Source organism: Myripristis murdjan, chromosome 2 (assembly GCF_902150065.1).
Source record: "Myripristis murdjan chromosome 2, fMyrMur1.1, whole genome shotgun sequence".
Taxonomy (NCBI): domain Eukaryota; kingdom Metazoa; phylum Chordata; class Actinopteri; order Holocentriformes; family Holocentridae; genus Myripristis; species Myripristis murdjan.
Window position 1 is genome coordinate 18,133,530 of NC_043981.1, and position 18,925 is coordinate 18,152,454.

General features: G+C 40.6%; 1 protein-coding gene across 3 annotated transcripts in view; it reads right to left on the reverse strand.

Moving 5' to 3' along the window:
• Positions 1-18,925, reverse strand: part of acvr2ab (activin A receptor type 2Ab) — a 66,909-nt gene that overhangs the window by 32,359 nt on the left and 15,625 nt on the right. For 2 of the 3 annotated variants that reach the window (XR_003929235.1, XM_030067300.1), the window contains exons 2-4: positions 6,330-6,537; positions 3,497-3,636; positions 1,562-1,716 (exon numbers count right to left, since the gene is read on the reverse strand). Coding sequence is in view for 2 of the 3 variants with exons in the window: in XM_030067300.1 (XP_029923160.1) it covers positions 1,562-1,716; positions 3,497-3,636; positions 6,330-6,537 (503 nt within the window). In the remaining variant the exon portion in view is untranslated. The remainder of the gene's footprint in view (positions 1-1,561; positions 1,717-3,496; positions 3,637-6,329; positions 6,538-18,925) is intronic. The other variant, XM_030067310.1, reaches the window with a different exon arrangement.

The following is an 18,925-nucleotide window of genomic DNA, read 5'->3' on the forward strand; positions in this document are numbered from 1 at the left end:
ATATGGTGAGGAATCGTGATATGATAGAGAATCATGATGTGTATTGTGATACTGTTATTACTGCAATTCTGTAAGAAAGGAAAAGAACGAGACAAAAAACTGCAAAGGTGAGGAAAAAATGAGAAGCAAAGACAAGACAGAACAAGTAAAATACAAAAAAGGGAAAGCACAAATTAAAGAATTGAAAAAGAAAAAGAACACAACGGAAGAAAGAAAGAAAGAAAAACAAACAAAACTAGACAAAAACTAAGGAAGAAAAGTGAAAGGAATGGTGGAGAAAACGAGAAGCAGAGACAAGACATAAGTTGAAGAGCCAAAGGGAGGGGATGAATGAAAGAAGTGAAAAAGAAAACAAAGAAAGGAAGGAAGAAAAAAGAAAGAAACAAAGAAAGGAGTCAAAAATTACATAAAAAGAGGATGTAAAAAAGGAACAAAAGAACCATGAGACAGATCCAAAAAAAGGAAGGAAGAAAAAAGTGAAAGATAGACAAATGAGCAGGATGAACGTAAGAGATGAAAAAGTGAAAGAAAATACAAGAAAGAAAAAAAGAAATGTTTGGCATTGTGTTACATCATCTCTAAATACAGCCCTTTATTGCCACTGTGCTTTGGGATAATACTGCAATTTGATTTCACAATATTGTATGATTTTGCATTGGTTATTTTTTTTTCTAAAAAAAACAAAAACAAACAAAAAAAAAAACACTGGACTATGGAAAACAGCTGAGTCATCCTCCAAAAGACAATTATCATGAGCTTGTTATCATGAGTTTTTTGGGGGGTAAATTTAAAGGCTCTGGCAGGGGGAAAAAAAGCCTGATTTCACACCTTCTTTCACAAACAAAAAGTAATTACATTAAAAAAAAAAAAAAATAGGTACTGGGACTTGTTTTTTTAATTGTCATAATCCTCTTGATAGTGTTGGTTAATGTGCTCAAAGTGTTATTTTGGGAGCTGGGTTAGTATAAAAGATCAGATTATGACAATATTAAAAACAACAAGCCCCGGTTCCCATTTGGTTTTGTGTAATTGCAATTATTTGTAAGAGTACTATGAAGTTGTTTCTTCCTGGCGTAAGGATACTATGCAGAAGTTTCCTGCCGGATCTACTTTCTAACTCAGATAGGAAACTAACATGAGATGTTTAATTTCCACACAAAAAACTGGGTACTGGGACTTCTTGTTATTTATAATGTCATAATCCTCTTTGCTGGTGTTGGTGTCTGTGCTGAAAGTGTTATTTTGGGAGCTGTTTTGCTATGGAAGTGAATGGAGAGATACAAATATAGTATTGCGGATTAGCGGCCCATGGAACTAGATAACCTACACCAAAGGTCAAGTTTAATAACAAGAGCAATTTTTTGTGTACATAGTTTGCTAAATAGTTTTCAGATTACCACTTAATGAAGTATTTTGGCAGCCTAGAAAAAGCAGACAGTGTGTGTTTAGTTTGGTTTGGGACAGATTCAAACCATTGTTTCATTTTACATGCAGCTTTTATCAACATTTCCTGTCAGAGAGCTGGTGTCTGGTTTTTATTTCCCAGGCTGGGTGGACTCACATGTGTGGGGACGAGGGCGGCCGGGTAGGCCAGCTTGTGGTGCCTCCACATCCAGAAGGAGAAGAGGACGACGGCGGCAAGGCCCATGATGGGAACCAGAGAGTACAGCAGGGTGCTAAAGAGCTGGGGCTTCTGGGAAAACGGGTTGGAGGTGGCTGTGGAGAGAGAGAGAGAGAGAGAGAGAGAGAGATAGTCAGAGGATGGGGCAAGAAGGAGGAGAAGAAGGAGATGTAAGACAAAAAGAGTGGACTTAAAATGTACTCATTTCATTATAAGAAACAGCTAAACACTGACTGCTTAGAATCTAGGTCAGGAGAATGAAAAAAGAAAACTTTGAAAAAGAAAAAAGAGGGAAAGGGTCAGATTGAGCAATGAAACAAAGATAAAAAATAGAAATAAGAAAAAAACGGTGAAAAAGAGACAAGGAAAGGAGTAAAAAGGGAAAAAAATGAAGAAAAGGAAAAACAAAAGTGAATGAAGGGGGAAGGGAGAGGAGAGGAAGAGAAGAAGGGAGAACACATGAGAAATCAGAAAAGAAGACAGAAGAAGTGGAAGAAAATGAGCCAGTCAGGGTAAAGATGAAAGAAAAAGGAAAAGACAGACAGAAGAAAGCTGTATGTACACAGCAGGTTTCACTGGCCTGACATTGTGTTATATCATCTCTAAATACAGCACCAACTCTGCTTGCAGCTTACTGCCACCGTGCTTAGGGATCATATCATCTTGAAAACACACACATACATACGCACACTCACACACTTTCTCAAACACACACACACGCGCGCGCACGCAAGCTGCAGGATTAGTAAATCCATCTCGTGACATAACGTAATCCGATTGCCAAAAATAACGGCGCTGTGAACTGTGTGTGACCCTGCAGAAGTCGCCGGGGCGAGGCCTCGCAGCTCAGCCTGTCCGCCCGTCACAAGGTGTGAGAGCCTGATTCGATCGGGCGCTGCTGTCACAGCGGCGACGCCGATGTTCCGACGCCGGACGCCACCGCCTCCCAGGGGGAGACGCCGCTGCAACTGTCATCCTGGCAGCGCGGAGCCCAGGGCGGCACCAGCTGCACCATGGGAGCCGGTCTCTCGGGGCAAATTTCTCTGAGAGTTTGAAAGTTTTATTCTGCAGGGTGTTTGCAGGTTTCAGGAAGTCACATTTAACGTTATAAAATGAGTTTCTGGGTTATTGCCTCATTGATCAACTGAGCTGTGAAATGACACCAATAAAGAAACCAAAATAATTCACATGTCTCTGGTAAATCACTGGCACCTGTGCTCCATTTTAACACTGAGGCATCCTCTACATAGTGTAATAATAACTCCATGCTAACACTTAAGCATTCATTACATTCAGTAATTATAAGCTACATGATAGCACTTTAGCATACAGTGTCGTGCAATGGTAGGTTACATTTTAATCCTTTAGCATACACTATGTTGAGTGACAGCAGGCTACATGATAACACTAATGCATATACTGTATTACATGATAATAATAGTGATAGTAGATGTTGATATGTTGTTTTTATCATTCCTCTTCTAGATTTCGATTGATAGTTGCAGGCTCCTTCAGTGCAGCTGATTTGTCCCAGAGAGAACAAAGACACCAGAACCAGAAAACGTCTCGGTCCTCCAAGAAGAGAATCCAGGAAAACAGCCCAAAACACAAGGCATTGTGGGTGGAAGGAGACAGAACGAAGCGCGGAGTGATGCTCATATTCACGTTTCTTCTTGTGTTAACGAATCGGTCCAGATAACAAGGTCCTGAAGAGTTATGTGACTTTTATTTACGAGGTCCTGGTGGCTTGTGATTGGTCAGTGTGAACCGAAATGCTGTTTGACCCTGACAAAAATGAAATTATGGGGCCTTGTAATTTTTTTGGGAATAAAATCAACCACTGAAACCTTAAAACAAAAGCTGTGGAGAACGTACTGTAAGCCGTGGACTGGCGGTGCGACTCGCTCTGCGGCGGCGGGACGTCGGGGGCGTACAGGAACCTCTCGTTGCACATGTTGCCCTCACAGCAGCAGAAGAAGACGTCGGGACTCTCCTTCCTCTCCACACACTCACTGCTGCAGAGGACACACAGGCAGAAATGAAAAAAATATTTAAAAACCAAGGGAAAAAAACATATATATTTATCATACATATAAACAAACACAGGCACATGTGTACACAAAAGCAGAAAGAAAATTCATTGTATGTCCTTTTTGTTTGATTTTCAAAGAATAGAATGAACTGCCCAGGTTTTAAAGGGTTAATGGCTACACACAAACACACACACACACACACACACTAAAAAAAAAAAACTTTCATGTGCACACACTCCTCTCCTTCCTCTCCATACACTCTGCTGCAGTAGTCATTAAGTACTTATTTCTAAAAAGCACACACACAGTACATGCACATGAACACACCCTAGTGTACAACATACACACACACACAACTGCACGCAAACACACACACACACACACACACACACACACGCACACACACAATTGCACGCAAACACACATACACACACACACACTCCTCTGCTTCCTCTCCACACCCTTGTGGCTGCAGAAGACATGGAAGTAAAACATTTAAAAAATATCTCATACACATGCAAACAAACACACAAACATATCTGTGTAACACAACCACACACTACCTCTCTCTTCCTCTCTCTCTCCCTCTCTCTCTCCCACACACACACACACACACACACACACACACACACACATACACACACACCGATCAGATAAAAGCCAAAGGAAGTGGCAGCCGCCCTCGACTTGCTCCTGACTCTCTCGGGAGGCAAGGCGGCGCCGTCTGAGTGCAACTAACCAAACTGTAAGCATCGCAGTCTGCAGCAACTTTAATCGCTAAGGAATCACAGGACACCACGACCAGAACCGGATTAAACCAGAACAGGAACTGGAATAACAGAACACAACCACACATACTGGCCTAGACGTGGTGCCAAATCTGTTGGCGAACAGCATCCCTGTCGATTTAAATTATCTGGATCGTGGGTGAACTCAAACTAGTTGCGAGACGGTCGAGTGTGGCAGCACAGAGCGCCGAAAACGAGGCACAAGGTGATTTAAAATGTATTTAACAGCCAGAGCCTGTCCTCGCGGCGCGCGTGTGTTTGGTCCCGTTTCAGTGTCTGGTGCCCCCGGCTTCCTGCTGGAAGTCGCTCCACCGCCGACTCACAAATGTTCAGCTTTTGTAAGAAGACTGCTAGAACTCGTGATATTCTCTCAAATGAAGGAGAGCCCTGTCCTTGCACTGCATGAATGGATAAATGCACAAGAAACTGGCTCTACACTCTGTGTTAGCTGACAGAAGAATGAGTATTATTGCGCTGCCCTTCACTGTGCACCATACACAATAGCATTACTGTGGCTACGGCCGTGGTCCATATTGTCACAACTGCTCAACTCTTGAAATTAAAGGCCTTCATTTATCTCATCCAATGAGTATTATTTTACGATGGACTTTCCTTTTGTGCCGGTGATCAAAATCTAAGAAACACAGGGCTTTTCTTCCAAAGAGAACTCAGTGATGGCCGCCCCTCTGTCCCAGCGCGGCTTAAACACATTTTTTTTTGTGCTCACGGCAACGACACAATCTTCTAATTTGACTGCAGTACCGGCACAATCCACTGTGGTGTTGCAGGCTCATAAGCGAAGGTCTTTCTCCGAATTCACGGTCGTTTCAGTGTTTTCCCTGGATCAATAAATATTGCAGCTAGCGGTGAGTGTGTGTGCCAATTACCTCCCTCTCCAACCCCACCCTCTGCTACTGTACCACCTCTGCATCAGTTTGAAGCAGGAAGACCTCTGAATCCGATTTATCGACCACAATTCTTCATTTAGGCTTCAATTTTGCACCTTTTACCTAAAAAACAACTGGTCTCCAAAAATTTTCTAAATGAACAAAACACATTTTGTTATATTTTTGTATCTTACATGTAAATAATTCATTTCTGTCCCTGTATGTGCAGCTACGATTGTGTACAGCTTCAAACATGCTGCAAATCAAACCCTGTCAGGTTATCTGCAAGGCAAAATGTAAGACTTTCACCATTTAAACTTGGAATTTTCCTTAAAAAATATATTATTTTCTACATAGTAGGACAGTGTCACATCCGTATTGTGTTTCTGATGGATGCAGCTTCACTGAAGCTCCATCACACTGATATTAAGTGAAATATTCAAGGCCAGGATGCCATTGTTGCATTGCTGCAGAATCGATATCAAATTGAAAATACCTACATGTGTTGTGCACCATTTTATAAACATTTCCCTGGAATTCATTAGGACATATTTGGGATCGCTGGAAACCTCAGGATCTCCACTAGAATTTAAAATAAAATCCTGTGGGTTTGAACGAAGGTCATGCGCACAGCGATGAAGAATCCACCCATGGGCGTGGTGGGGTTGAAGAGGTTAAGACTTTTTTAATGCCACCTACGTCTGAACTTGAGACTTAAACTACAGAGTGAAACTGATTAAAGCACAGAAACTCTAAATGTGTTAATTTGTGAAGGGAAATAAAGTCCAGCTGTGTTTGGCTGGACTTTTGGATGCAGACTGTACTCTCAGCTTTGGACATGAAGCTCTAAAAAACCTAAATATCTGAATATCTGGCTTTAAGACATACTTTTTAAGGGCCTGTGGTTATGTGTCACTGTTGCTCCCATTTTCTCTGTTCTAACTCGGCATCCCTTTGCCTTTTCCGGACAATATTTGGGTTTTCGTCACTCCCTGCGTACCTGTCGTAGCAGTTGACGTCGTCCAGCCAGCATCCTTGCTTGACGACCTCCACGGTGCCGGAGACGTTCTTCCACGTGGCGAAGCAGTGCAGCCGCTTGTCCTTGTCGCCGTAGCATGGCTCGATGCCGCTGCGGTTGGTGCGCTCTTTCTCCCAGCTGGAGTTGTAGTACACACACTCCTGAGTCTCCGAGCGTCCCAGGATGGCACCTGGACAGGTAGAGGGAGATGGAGGGAAAAGAAGTAGACTGTTTAATTTCATGTTATTGCAGACTGGGTGACAGTAGAAAACTGGTTGAACCTCTTCATTCAGGCTCAGCACACATTCCCTGGATAAATAAAGGTAAAAAAAAATAAATAATAATAATAATAAAAAATAAGCTGACAGTAAGCACATCATTCCCCATGAATGATGCTGTCCCCTCTGGGCCAGTAGGCAACAGATATGTCACATTGTTTTAATGTGAAATTCAGGGTTCCCACTCCATGTCGAATTCTGTGTAATTCTGTAAAATTCCCTGTCATTTCCATGAATTTCCATGAGTAAAATGTTAAATTTCCATAACTGACATCAACACACATGAAAACAATAGAAAATAAATGCTAACATTTGGTGAATAAGTAATCATGATATTTTTTTTTTTTTTTTTTAAATTGAGGCTAACACACTTCCATGATATTTCAAGACTTCCAAGGAATTTATTAAATTTATTAAAAATTGCAGCATCCAACTTTGGTCTAGTCGAAAGTAAGTATAATGTAAATAGGCTAATAAGATGTTCATTATTCTTTGTGCATGTCTACTTTTAATTTTAACCTGCTGTGGGCGGGCGGGCTTTTATTCTTTAAGGTTTTATGTCACCCTCTGAACAAAAATCACGAATTCGATGCTATTCCAAGACATGATAAGACAAATATAATTCTGAAAATGCCAAAACGCTGGAATGAGATGCATCATTTCCTCAAGTTTATTAGCGTATATTTAGTTGTATCAGGGATGGGGAGAGGTAGTCAGCCATTATTAGAAATCGCAGAAAAATAGTGAGCACAGCTTTTAAATATTAGGATTTTCCAGCCACGGTGGCAGATGACAAACTGACAGGCGAGATAATTTTCTTTTGTATCACTGACTTATGGAAGGACACTTATTTATATCTTCAAAACACAAGCAATACACTCAAGTCGTAAAACATGAATAATAAAATTTACTTTCTGTGGCGGCTCTTTTTTTAATAGCAGAGTCCCCAAGCGCTTTATAGGCAACGCACCGATGAAAAGTGAAAAGCCTTTAAGATAAACAATAAAAATAGCAGGCATGCATAAAAAGAAATAATGTTGCAGAGGAAATAAACAGGCAAACGTTGCACAAAGACAAGCAGAGGACTCAAAATGCTGTTCACAAGCCAATCGACTTCGCTCCCCGGCAACATGAAGGAGACTGTGACTTCCTGCGGAGGAACGCTGGCAGCAGGTTTACACAAACCGACATCCAGGGAGACGATTGGATGACAGTTTGTCACTTTAGCGCGGCTGTCGCTGCCTCTCGTCAGCTGTCACACAGTCGGTCCGGTTTAGGCTGCCAGGACGGCTGACAGCACTGAAGGTAGTCGCCGTCGCTCTGCAGGATTCAAACCCACCTTCCTGTCTTTTGTTTGTGCTCATAACGGTGCAGTACGTCAGGTTTTTTTTCCCCCATTTTTGAAATGCTGCTTTTGGCTCTGTTTTGGAAAAGAAAAGGGAAAAAAAAAAAAAAAAAAAAAACACCTCCCCACCCACCTATTTACATTTTCATTTTCAACTGCTCAATGCTGCAAGACATTTCCAAGGCTAAACACAAAACAAAAAACAAAAAAAAAAAGCAAAATATGACAAGGCAGTTTTATTATTCCAGTCTTCACTGTGGTGGCATTTCACTTCTTTACTGTCACTTCTTCCACCTTATTGTGAAGACATGTTTGTGGTTTGTGTGTGTTGATGTCACTGAAATTCCTCCCGACTGCCGACAGAAGTCGATAGAAGTTTTCACGAATATGCACTGCCTGCAGCGATCGGCGTGCACTTGGTCTTTTTCGCCCCAGGAAAAATGTAAATAGGATATTCATCAGCTGGTCACTTTTTGATCATGTACTTTGGGGAGCGGTGGGTCTGATGTGTGTCTGTTTGGGATTTTTAAAACCCTGTGGGCGGGCTTTTGCATTTTTAAAGGTTTTATTTCACCTTCCAAACATTAATTCCCACTATTTTTTTGGAGGATATTTTTATTTTGTTTTTGTTTTTTCCTTTTTTGGATAATTTTTTAAAATAATTTTATTGATTTCTTAAGCATTTTGGAAATAAATCTATGGTAGTTTTCTTGTATTTCAATTTTGAATGTATAATTAAGAATATTTTTTTTTATTTAATTAAATTAATTGGTTTATTTTGTGATATTTATATATATTTTGATATTGTTTTCTTATATTTAGTTACTTTTTTGCCATTTCTTTTGGCTTTTTGGTGCAAATTTTCTGGTTGTTTTTGTGTAGTTTCTTTACTAGTTTCTTGCTGATGTACTCGTGATTTTTTGGCAGACTTGCTCATCAGCATTTTTCTCATGTTTTTGAAAGTAGCCAAGTATATTTGCTCAGGTTTCAAAGTGTTAAGCGTCTAAGGTGTGTCTATTTGCGATTTTGTGTGACAAATGAGTCTCTCAGGAGTCTACGAGATGAAAACTTTAAAAAGTTAAAGACAGAGAGTGACCAGATTCTTCATAAAACATTTTTACAAAAGGACTTTTTGTTAGTTAATTATTTGCTTTGACCTATTGTCCCTTTTGTATTTAGCTCTTATTATTCTTCAGCCCTGCCTTGAGTTGGTATTGTTCACCTGATTGGTTTTTATTTACCTTACCTTAACGTACTCCTTGTGCTGAAAAGATTAGTTGATAAATCACTTTTTCAGTTGACAGAAAATCAAATATAATTTGCTGATTCTGATTTCTGATTCACTAAGACGCTAAGACTATCTGCCTTTTCTCTGTTTTTATCTTATTAAAATTAATACTTTGGGTTTTTTGTGCTGCTGGTCAAGACATCTTTTTGGGCTTTTCTCATCAGATTACAGCTTTATTTCTCACACTTTATGCACAAACTAACTAACAGATTCATCAAAGAAATGTTTGATTAATCTGCAATAAAAATAATCATTAGCTGCATCTCTGAACTCAACTGTAAAATGAAACAACATAGATTTTTATAGTTATATCTGTGACTATTACCACTGCACAAAACAAATGTGTCCTGTCTGAAAGGAGGCGGGGCTTAGCTTGTATACCATCAAGTGTTTTTTCTAAGTAAAGCCGGAAAACGCCGAGTCCTCAAACTGCTGCGGGTTTGTTTTGGAAGAGAGAGAGAAAGAGGGAGAGTGAGCAACATGGAGAAACTACTTCACCGGCGAGCGAGGTCACGGCGCTGAGTCACCGAGGCTCTTAGTCGCACTGACGGCCTTTTCCCTCATCAAATCAATTTCCCATGAACCCTCAGACTATTTTATGCCAACAGGTGCAACCATGAACTCTTGCCTGCGTGTTTGGGAGCAAATGGCTGATGCAACAGGAGAAGAAGTAGGGAAAAAAAAAAAAACAGTCTAGGCTGATGAATAGATTGTTCCCACACAAGCTGCCTGCATGCTGAAAACACACTGTAAAAACCTTCAAACATGGACAAATGCAAGAAAATAAAACATCCACCAATTTGCAATACTGCAATGTAAACACGTGAAGCAAAAAGGCACAAACATGTGCGGTGTATTTAAACATGCACACACATGAAAAAAATGTGCTTCCATTTGCAGACACACACACACACACACACACTTGCACAGTGGAGCGCCACATGGAAGCTGCCATCATCTGACGAGCTTCACGCCATCCTGCTCTCCCTCCCTGCAGTTCGACACACTTTGAAAAAGCCTTCAAAGCGAACTCATCACCGAGCTGAACTGACTGATTTGCATGTGTCTTTTTATTTATTCAAATAAATGAAACGTATTCAGCTATTTCCGCTGAGCCCGGGCGAAGGGGCAGAGGTAACCTGGAGTTCACAGAGGCGGGCCTGTCAATCGAGCAGGGCTGGTGCACATTTTAAATCCCTGCCATCAGCTGGAATGCAAACCCAGTGGCTCTGTGACAACGTGCCACTGAGCAAGGCACTTGAACCGGTTTGGCTGTGAGATAGGGTGGTGCTGGGAAAAAAAAAAAAAAAAAAAAAAAAAAAGCACAAACCCTCAGACATAGGGCCTGCACCCACAAACACAGTGAAATGCCAGAAATATAAGAATCACCTCTTTCACGTTGTAGAGGTAAGACAACACAAAGGTATGTAATATTCAAATAAATGAATAAATAACTAACAAAATAATCGTAAATTTATTATTATTGTTATTATTATTATTATTATAAAATGATAATATAGTTCTTATTCTTATTATTATTATTATAAATTAAAAATAAAAAAGGCAGATATCGGCCCAATAAATCAGTATATTAACAATTTGTCTAATTCAAGTCATGACATCACAGTTTTAGCTGATTTGAATACCAGAGAAATTCCGCAATAACTAACCTGATTGGATAAGCTTGTTAAAAAAAAAATTTAAATATCAAAATTAAAAAGTAGAAAAAAAAGAAAAACCCAACTTCTGCTTTTATTTCAATATTATTACTGTTATTGTTTGTTTACATTACATATTTTTGTTACTGTTAGTTTGTCATCACATTTATGAGGTCAAGTTGTGTAATTTGCGAAATTTTTAACTTTAGTTAGGGTGGAGCCTTCAAATAAGCCCTCTGTTTCTGCCGTTCCCTGCAATTTTGCAAAACAAAAATTAAAAATAAAAAAAATAACATAACACTACCATCAACCATCAATAGGTGCGACAGGTGGGTTTGCGACTGGAAGGTCCAGCAGGAAATATCTGGGTGAATGAACAGTGCTCACTTCGGCTTATGTGCCCTTGAGCAAGGCACTAAACTTACAACTGCTCCAGCGGAGCTGCTCAGAAAAAAAAAACACAGCTGTTGACACTGTTTACCATTTTGGTGATGACTTACACGACGGTACACTTAACATCACGACACTTGCAGAACGCTCTTACAACCCTTTATGCTGCTGTATCCTCTTGTTTGTAAATTTAAACTACAGCTGGTGATGCAGTGACCTATAAAAAGAAAGGCAAACAGTGACCAGTGAAATGTTAATTACCTTTCCAGAGACCAAACTTTTCTTTTTTGTGCAACTTTCCAGGATGCATAATAATGTGAATTTACGTCATGTTTAAGTCCCTGGCTGCGGCTGCTAAGTTCTATCCTCTCTATCAGCCTCTCTGGCAGGTTAGTGTCTATTGTTTGGAGGTTATTTTCTATTCTTTCCATTGCGGCGCTTCCTGGATGAGGATGAACACGCGGCTCCCCTCGCTGGTCCTCGTGGGAGCCGCAGGCACTAATGATGCAGAGGTATGCGGAGGTAAAGGAAGGCTAGCTCATTAGCCACTGCCGGTATAGCGGCGGCGGCATTAGCCATGCTTGTGCTGATCCCCACGGACGCTAACCAAGGTGCTTGGTATACGCATTTCCATTATATTTAGACTGACTGACAGGGAGCGCGGCGCTGGGATTAAGTTAGGTTCCTATATCACCATCGTTACAAGAAACCGCAAGTAAAGAGTGTAAGGGTCAAACTCAAAGATGAAACAAACAATAATCCTCTGATTTATTGTGTGTATAAGTAAACCGAGATAAAGAACAAGGAGGAGGGGCCACAAACTGATAACACATTCTTTATGAAGCCGTGCTGTCCTGGGACCTTCGAGACCTTTGCCCCCCGCCTCTCCCAAGTAAAAACGTATAATATAAGACCAAAAAAGAGAAAAAGACATTTAAAAAATAATCTAAAAAAACAGGAAAGTGGTGTATTAGTTGGATAGGTGGATAGTGCGATATTAGTACACTTTTTGCCTCTATTAGCTTTAAAAAGTAGGCTAATCAATCAAATTAAATCAATACCGGTGTAATATTGGCCGACTTTTTCAAACATGTTATCAATTAATACAACTGTTAAATCAGCCACAGAGTAAAATTAACTTGGTGTTTTGTTTGAGAAACATGTAATTATCGTAAGTGAGGCCTTTCTAAAAAGTTGAACCAGTTTTATATTATGATTAGGCCACAAAAACGCATACTGGTGTTGGCCTAAAAAATACAAATCGGAGCATCCCAGGGTGTAACTATTCACCCTTTTCTCGCTTTATTTTGCACCTCAGTTTTTAGGCCACAGCCTGGCTTAAAGAAAACAGAACAGACTCAAATTCATTTTTTAAACCAACAAATTTGACACAAACAGCTGAATGGGGCTTGTAAAGGTTGTGGAGCAACAAAAAAGCATTTGTATGCCGCTCATGGAAAAGTCACTTATTGGGTTCAGCGTCATCATCAATCAAAAGCAGTGTGTCGCATGTTCTACTTTATGAATGTGTGGCCTTTAATTTGGTCAGAAGAGACAAAAAAAAAAAAAAAAATCATGATTCACCACAAAACTGAAACTGCAGAGTCAATGCTTTTGTCACAGAAACACTGCATTCCTAATTGCAGTTTAGAATAAGAGTGTATGAGGATAATCAGGAATTTCATGTAGACTTCAGCTCACTAAGCTGTAAATATTTTAATGCAATCAGTGGGGATAACCAGACAAAATAACACTGTTCCATATGGAGTGAAGTGAATAATCTGATCCTCATTAACAACAAGAGAAAGTGACCCAGCTATGACTTTGGTTTAGTGGCAGGTAATGCATGTATTTGTGCCAGGGGGCCAAAGCTGAGCCCTCACCTCTCTGACACGGAGGTTAAATGTGTGCACGTGTGGGAGGTTCGAGCTGCCGCCGACAAACCTCACCTCGTGTAAAATCAACAGCAAAGCGATCCATTTCCCAAAAAAAGTTATAAAAAAAAAAAAAAAAAAAAAATGAAAGCCTGTCTACTTTTCTTGCTAACCCACGGCAAGCCGCGACACCTCTCCAGCTCCATTGATATCGCCTCCATTCAGGTATCAGACTGTGTGGGAAAAAGAGCTGCAAGCCTTGTGAACTGCAAACACAGCGCTCTGTTGTAAATACAGCCGCTGAAGGCTCAAATCAATCACCTCCCTCTCTGAAACAAGGCGACATTATGGGCTGCCGCCTATAGTGCAGCGTAGCAAAGGTGGGCGAGCGCTGTCCGATGGTATGGCGGATGTGAAGGATATAAAGCCGAGAAATCAATCTTCTGACTAAGTTGCAGCTCAGAGTTCACCGCGGTGGATAATGTCACCGAGTGCAGAGCCTACACAAGCGATTGTGCAAGGACATACAATGGGGTTTCCACCCACAAGCACACATCCAGGCAATAAACACAGAGAAGCCTCTTTGTCTCCGGTAGATATTTCACGCATGGAAATGTCAAACGAAAGTGGCACAAGCTCTGTTTGTTTGCAGCGGATAGAGGAGAGAAAACCGAGGAGGGGGGAAAAAAAAAAGATCAGCTTTGGGTGACTTCCTCCCGCAGGAGTTTGAAGCAACAATGTCTTCTTAATAGCAACGATAATGATTTAATTCATTATGCGCTTTTTCATTAAAAGGCAAATCTCGACGAGCGTCTCGAGGAAAAGCCAATTAAAATCAAGTAAAACAACAACCGAAAAAAGCAAAGCAAGAAGAAAAGTAAGGAAATGAAGGGGGAGGTCAAGCTGATTAATAGTAATATGTGGCTAGAAAACAATGCTGGAGCAGAAACACCAAAGTTTGTCTAATTAGGCAAAGAAACATCTCTTGTTTAAAGTTTATACAAACCGCACTGACCTTTACTGCAGTGAAGCCATTGTTGAGAAATTGTAACAGCAAATTAAAGCTTAGCGTGTATTTTTGGAGATACTCTCCTGACTCAATCACCCCCAGAGGAGAAATATGTCTTTTCCTTTGCCTCAGCCGGGCAGATGTTCACCGTCGCAGGAGGATTGAAACCAGAAGCACTGCCACCCTAATCAACTACACCAATCTTGCTGGCCCTAAAATAGCCAACAGTAAGAGGTTACAACATTTAAGAGACTGTATTTCATTAAACCTGAGGTCCGTCTCTTGTGTTTTCAATCCAATCCAATTCAATCCTCCCTTTAAAAACCTGTTTGTGTTTCAAAACTGCAGAGCACCTAGCTGTCATTTCCTCCTACTCTCATAAAAACAGAATAAAGCATTTTATAGAGTATTCTGTTTTGCAGTCATACAAGAGATTTATCAAGGTTAACCAAGACCTACTTTAGCTGCGGACATTTCAGCAATCCCTCCCCTTGCAAACGTCTAAACACCCCGACCCACTTCTCAATCCACTGGGGCCTTTGCAACGCTGCTTCCCCTCCCTCTCCCTTCCCCTCTCCTCTTCCTCCTCCCGCTGCCTGGTGGTTCTGAAAATTCACTCTAACATTTTAAAATTTACATTTTGGGCATTTAGCTGACGCTCTGATCCACCGTGATTAAGCTTCCCACTCCTGGCTCGCCCAAATTACAAGACTGTAAGAAGTGCGAGACATTCCCGTGACCGCAGATTTATCACGTAAGAGGGAAAAGAGCCAAGGAGAGAAATAAAAGTAAGGCCTAAGTGGAGAGATAGAGGGAATTTTTGTCTTGTTTTTAGAGAAATTAGATTGAGTCGAGGAGAGGGAGGGGGAGGGATGTGATTCAATGGGGATAGAGTAATGTGAAGATGGAGGATGAAGGGGGAACTTGGCAGGGATGAAGCTACTGGAAGGAATCCCTGATCCTCTGCAGCCGGCTCTGAAAATTCAATCTTTTGTCTGGCGGCCAAGAGGTTACGTTAGGTGGAGGTAACCGCGAGAGCCCGAGTCTGGGAATTACAGCAGCGGCTCTGACACAGAGCACGGCCGGGCGAGAGAGAGTGAGGCGAAATGCTGCGTTACAGAGCAAATGGCTGAAACCAGAGGGCGTGGGAAAGGGCAGGGTGTGCACTGCCACCCTGCTGTTGTCACTACTGGGTAAGGCACTGGACAATAAAAATCCACAAACAGAAAAACAAATCCTCATCAAGCAAAATTATCATTCTTCCAATGTGTCAAGAAGACTCTGTTTTCTGTCACTCCTGATTGAGTTTTATTATGCTTTTGGTTTACACTTTTTATGTTGTGTGCATTTTTACTACTTTTCTGCAATACTGCACTTGTATTTTGTGGAAAATACATATCTGACTAACAGAAAAATAAACAAACAAGAGTGTCAGACTCTCAGTGAATATTATTTAGAAAGTTTCAGCCAGCTGTAGCAGTGCAATTAAGTTTTAGCAAAATCTGATTTAGGGCTGGGCCAATCATCAATATAATGTTAAAACTTCAAATAAAAGCCCTTTTATTAGCTGGACATAGCTCAACGTTTTGACAAATAAAGGCCAGTCCATATTAGATGCAAAGTTACACTAAACATTCAAACCAAACTCAAATAGTTGCAATGCCTCAGGCTATTTAACCCACCGCTTGTTAACACAAACACCAGCTAAGGTAGTACTTTCATGATTTAAGAGTTCATAAATCTCCACCTGAACGCTATCAGGCTCAGGTTATGTAACTATTCCAAAAGGTTTGACAGGATCGGGAAGCTTTGGAAGATATTTTCTTCCTCCATCAAGCAAAAAAATATATCTATATACATGATCCACGACCTGATACCAAAATTTTACTTGCAATATCTTATCTTTTAATATATTTTTTCCAGTTTTTACTCTGTGAGTTTTTCCACAAATAGACACAGGTCCCAAATAAAGGCCAGCTGCTTTTGGTAATTGAAGGTTTAATGTATATTGATATTTGTGATATGAGAGTGTAGATGCTAATTTGGGATTCTGAATACCGGGAGAATCATGACGTGGTAAAGTGTTGTCTTTTCCTGGTTATAAAGGCTGTATTACAGCAAATTCTCTGAGCTTATTGGACTGCTGCAGCTATTCTGTTAATTGCCTCTACCTGATGACTGTTTAACAAAACTCTACAGTGTGTAAACATCTTATGAAAGCACCTATATCCAGGTATATATTATAGATATATCTGATTTTGCCCTGTATTAATGCACTCTGCAGAGCTACAGGGAATGGATGAAATACTGTAAACATCACATCAGAGAGGAGTTTGAGCTAACTGGATCATAAATAGCAAGGGCAGCGACACAGGCGAGTCTTTCGAAGCTGAATGCAAATTAGCAGGATGTGTCAGTTTTTAAGAATTCGTCCAATCAACACATCTATATTTGAGTTTTCAAAGTAAAACGAGACAATTAACCGAGCACGACGCGCCAAATAAGTAATAAAAACTCCAAGATCATTTAATGCGGCATGAGGAACAGCCTTGAAAAAGCCATGACAACATACTGTACTGCAAGCCAAAGTACATTTCCACTTCTGTCGTCCCTCAAAGAACTGGAGGCTTTCCTTTCCACTAAATATAGTTCAGGACTTGCATGACACGAATCCAAGGAGGACTGAAGCTTTTCTGGAGGCAAAAAGGCGGCCAAACTTCTCACCAGCTACTTGAAATTCACATATTAGATGCTTCTGGTATTTCAATCTGTCCTTGCCATTCTCCATTTGCAAAAACAAGAGTGTGAGAGCAGTATTTATTGTTATCAAAACAGGGTTTTATATCAGGCTTCCTACTCAATGTCAAATGTAAAATTCCCTGACTTATTCCATTACTAGGTGAATTTCCATGACCCACATAAATATCACAAGCCGTTTTTGTCCTAGACCAACACTTTCAACTCACCCCAGATTTTAAAAGTCTTAAAGTTTATTATTCTGTAACAAAACTGCATGAGATTCCATGTCTTGTCCGATGGATTTATGCATTTCCCTGTCTTTCCCTACCTGGAAAGGCTTCAGTATCCCATGACTTTCTAGAAATTCCTGGCGTATACTCACTATCACCCTCCACGCCTTTCCTCTAAATACCCAAGCCACCCAAATAGTGTACAAGGGAGTGTTACTGATTTGATATGAGGCCTGCAGGGTGAGAAACGACCACCAACCACCAGCCAAAATGCTGGAAAATTTTCACTACTGCTGATAAGCCACTTTGGCAGGTATCCAACCATCGCCTGGGGGGGTTTCTTTCTACTCCAAAACTTAGACTGGCGGGTCAAATAGTGAAAGTGTCTGGCGAATGTGAGAGTCTACACAAACAGGGTTCATGTACTGTTCTCAACAAATGGTTTTCAATGACTTTTTTTCACTTGCATGACATACATTTTAGCATAATTTCCATGACATAGAGAAAGTGTTTTAGAGTTGCAGCAGAAAAGGTGTTTTTTGATACTTAATACGCTGTGAAGTTGGCCTACATTTCAAATAGTGTGTATGAGCCTCTCTACAACAAATGTGTAACAAACATAAAACTAGATATGTTCAATTTTCTTCACAATTTGCCATCGATTTGACCGAAATAAGCCAAAAAATAAGCCACTTTCCACTTTCTTTACCAGACTGACACTTCATTTTTGTTTTTGAATTGGTCAATCAATATTCTGCTGTAGTCAGATTTCCTTGACTACTCAAGGTCCTCGAAATCATATTTTTTTTTATTATGAGTGCAGGCCTTTGCTATATATGTGTACAACCTTTTGGGGAGCTGATGCACATTTTTGGATGAACAAACAGGAGAGAATAACAGCAAAGTATGTGAGAATGGACTTTTCTAGGTCCTTGGATATTGCATTTTCAAATATACTGACTTTTCTGTGTTTTTCATGACCATATGAGCCCTGAAACCAATGTGTCGAGAATAGCAGAAATGTTTAGTTTTTTGCTGTGGTAAATGTGTTCCAGAGGCAGAGCTGTAACCACTAAACCATCTGTAGGCAGAGAAAACGACAAGTTGCCAAACAGACGTTTAAGCTTCAGGGATGAACAGGCATAACACTCTCTGTTTAAGCACTAGTCTGAGACATTTTCATACCAATAAATGTCTGTTTTGCTTGTCTCTATGGCTGATTTTAATAACACAACAATGGCTCAGCCGATATCCAGCTTTTCCATTGCCTGTTCTCAACACTCAACATCTGGTTGCCTTTTCTTGTTGCACAAGAAGGGATGTATTTTACGTTTCCAGGTTGTTTGGAATAAACACGAGAGGAAGAACTGGGCAGCTAGCATGCGAGGTGATAGCTACCATCAACATCAACATCACCAGAAAATCCATCAACAGACAATCCCAAGCGCGCTGTTTGATTGACAGGTGAACACCACGGTGATGAGCACTTTGCACCAAAGATGACGGCTACATAAACAGGGATCTTGGATCCCCGCTTTAAAAACTCGTCTGTTCATTACGGCATTAGCAATGTGGCATTTCAGTCACACAGATTTCCATGCAGACAGGTTTTTCCTGACAATCACTGAAGGAATACAGGCACTAATATTCAATTTCCACTGTGTGGCAGGTCACAGGGGCAGGCTGTGCTGCACTCTGTGCTGCAGCTTCATAATGAAGTGGCATTTTGGCGGGCCAGGCCTGCGCTCGGCACTGCGTGCACTGGAG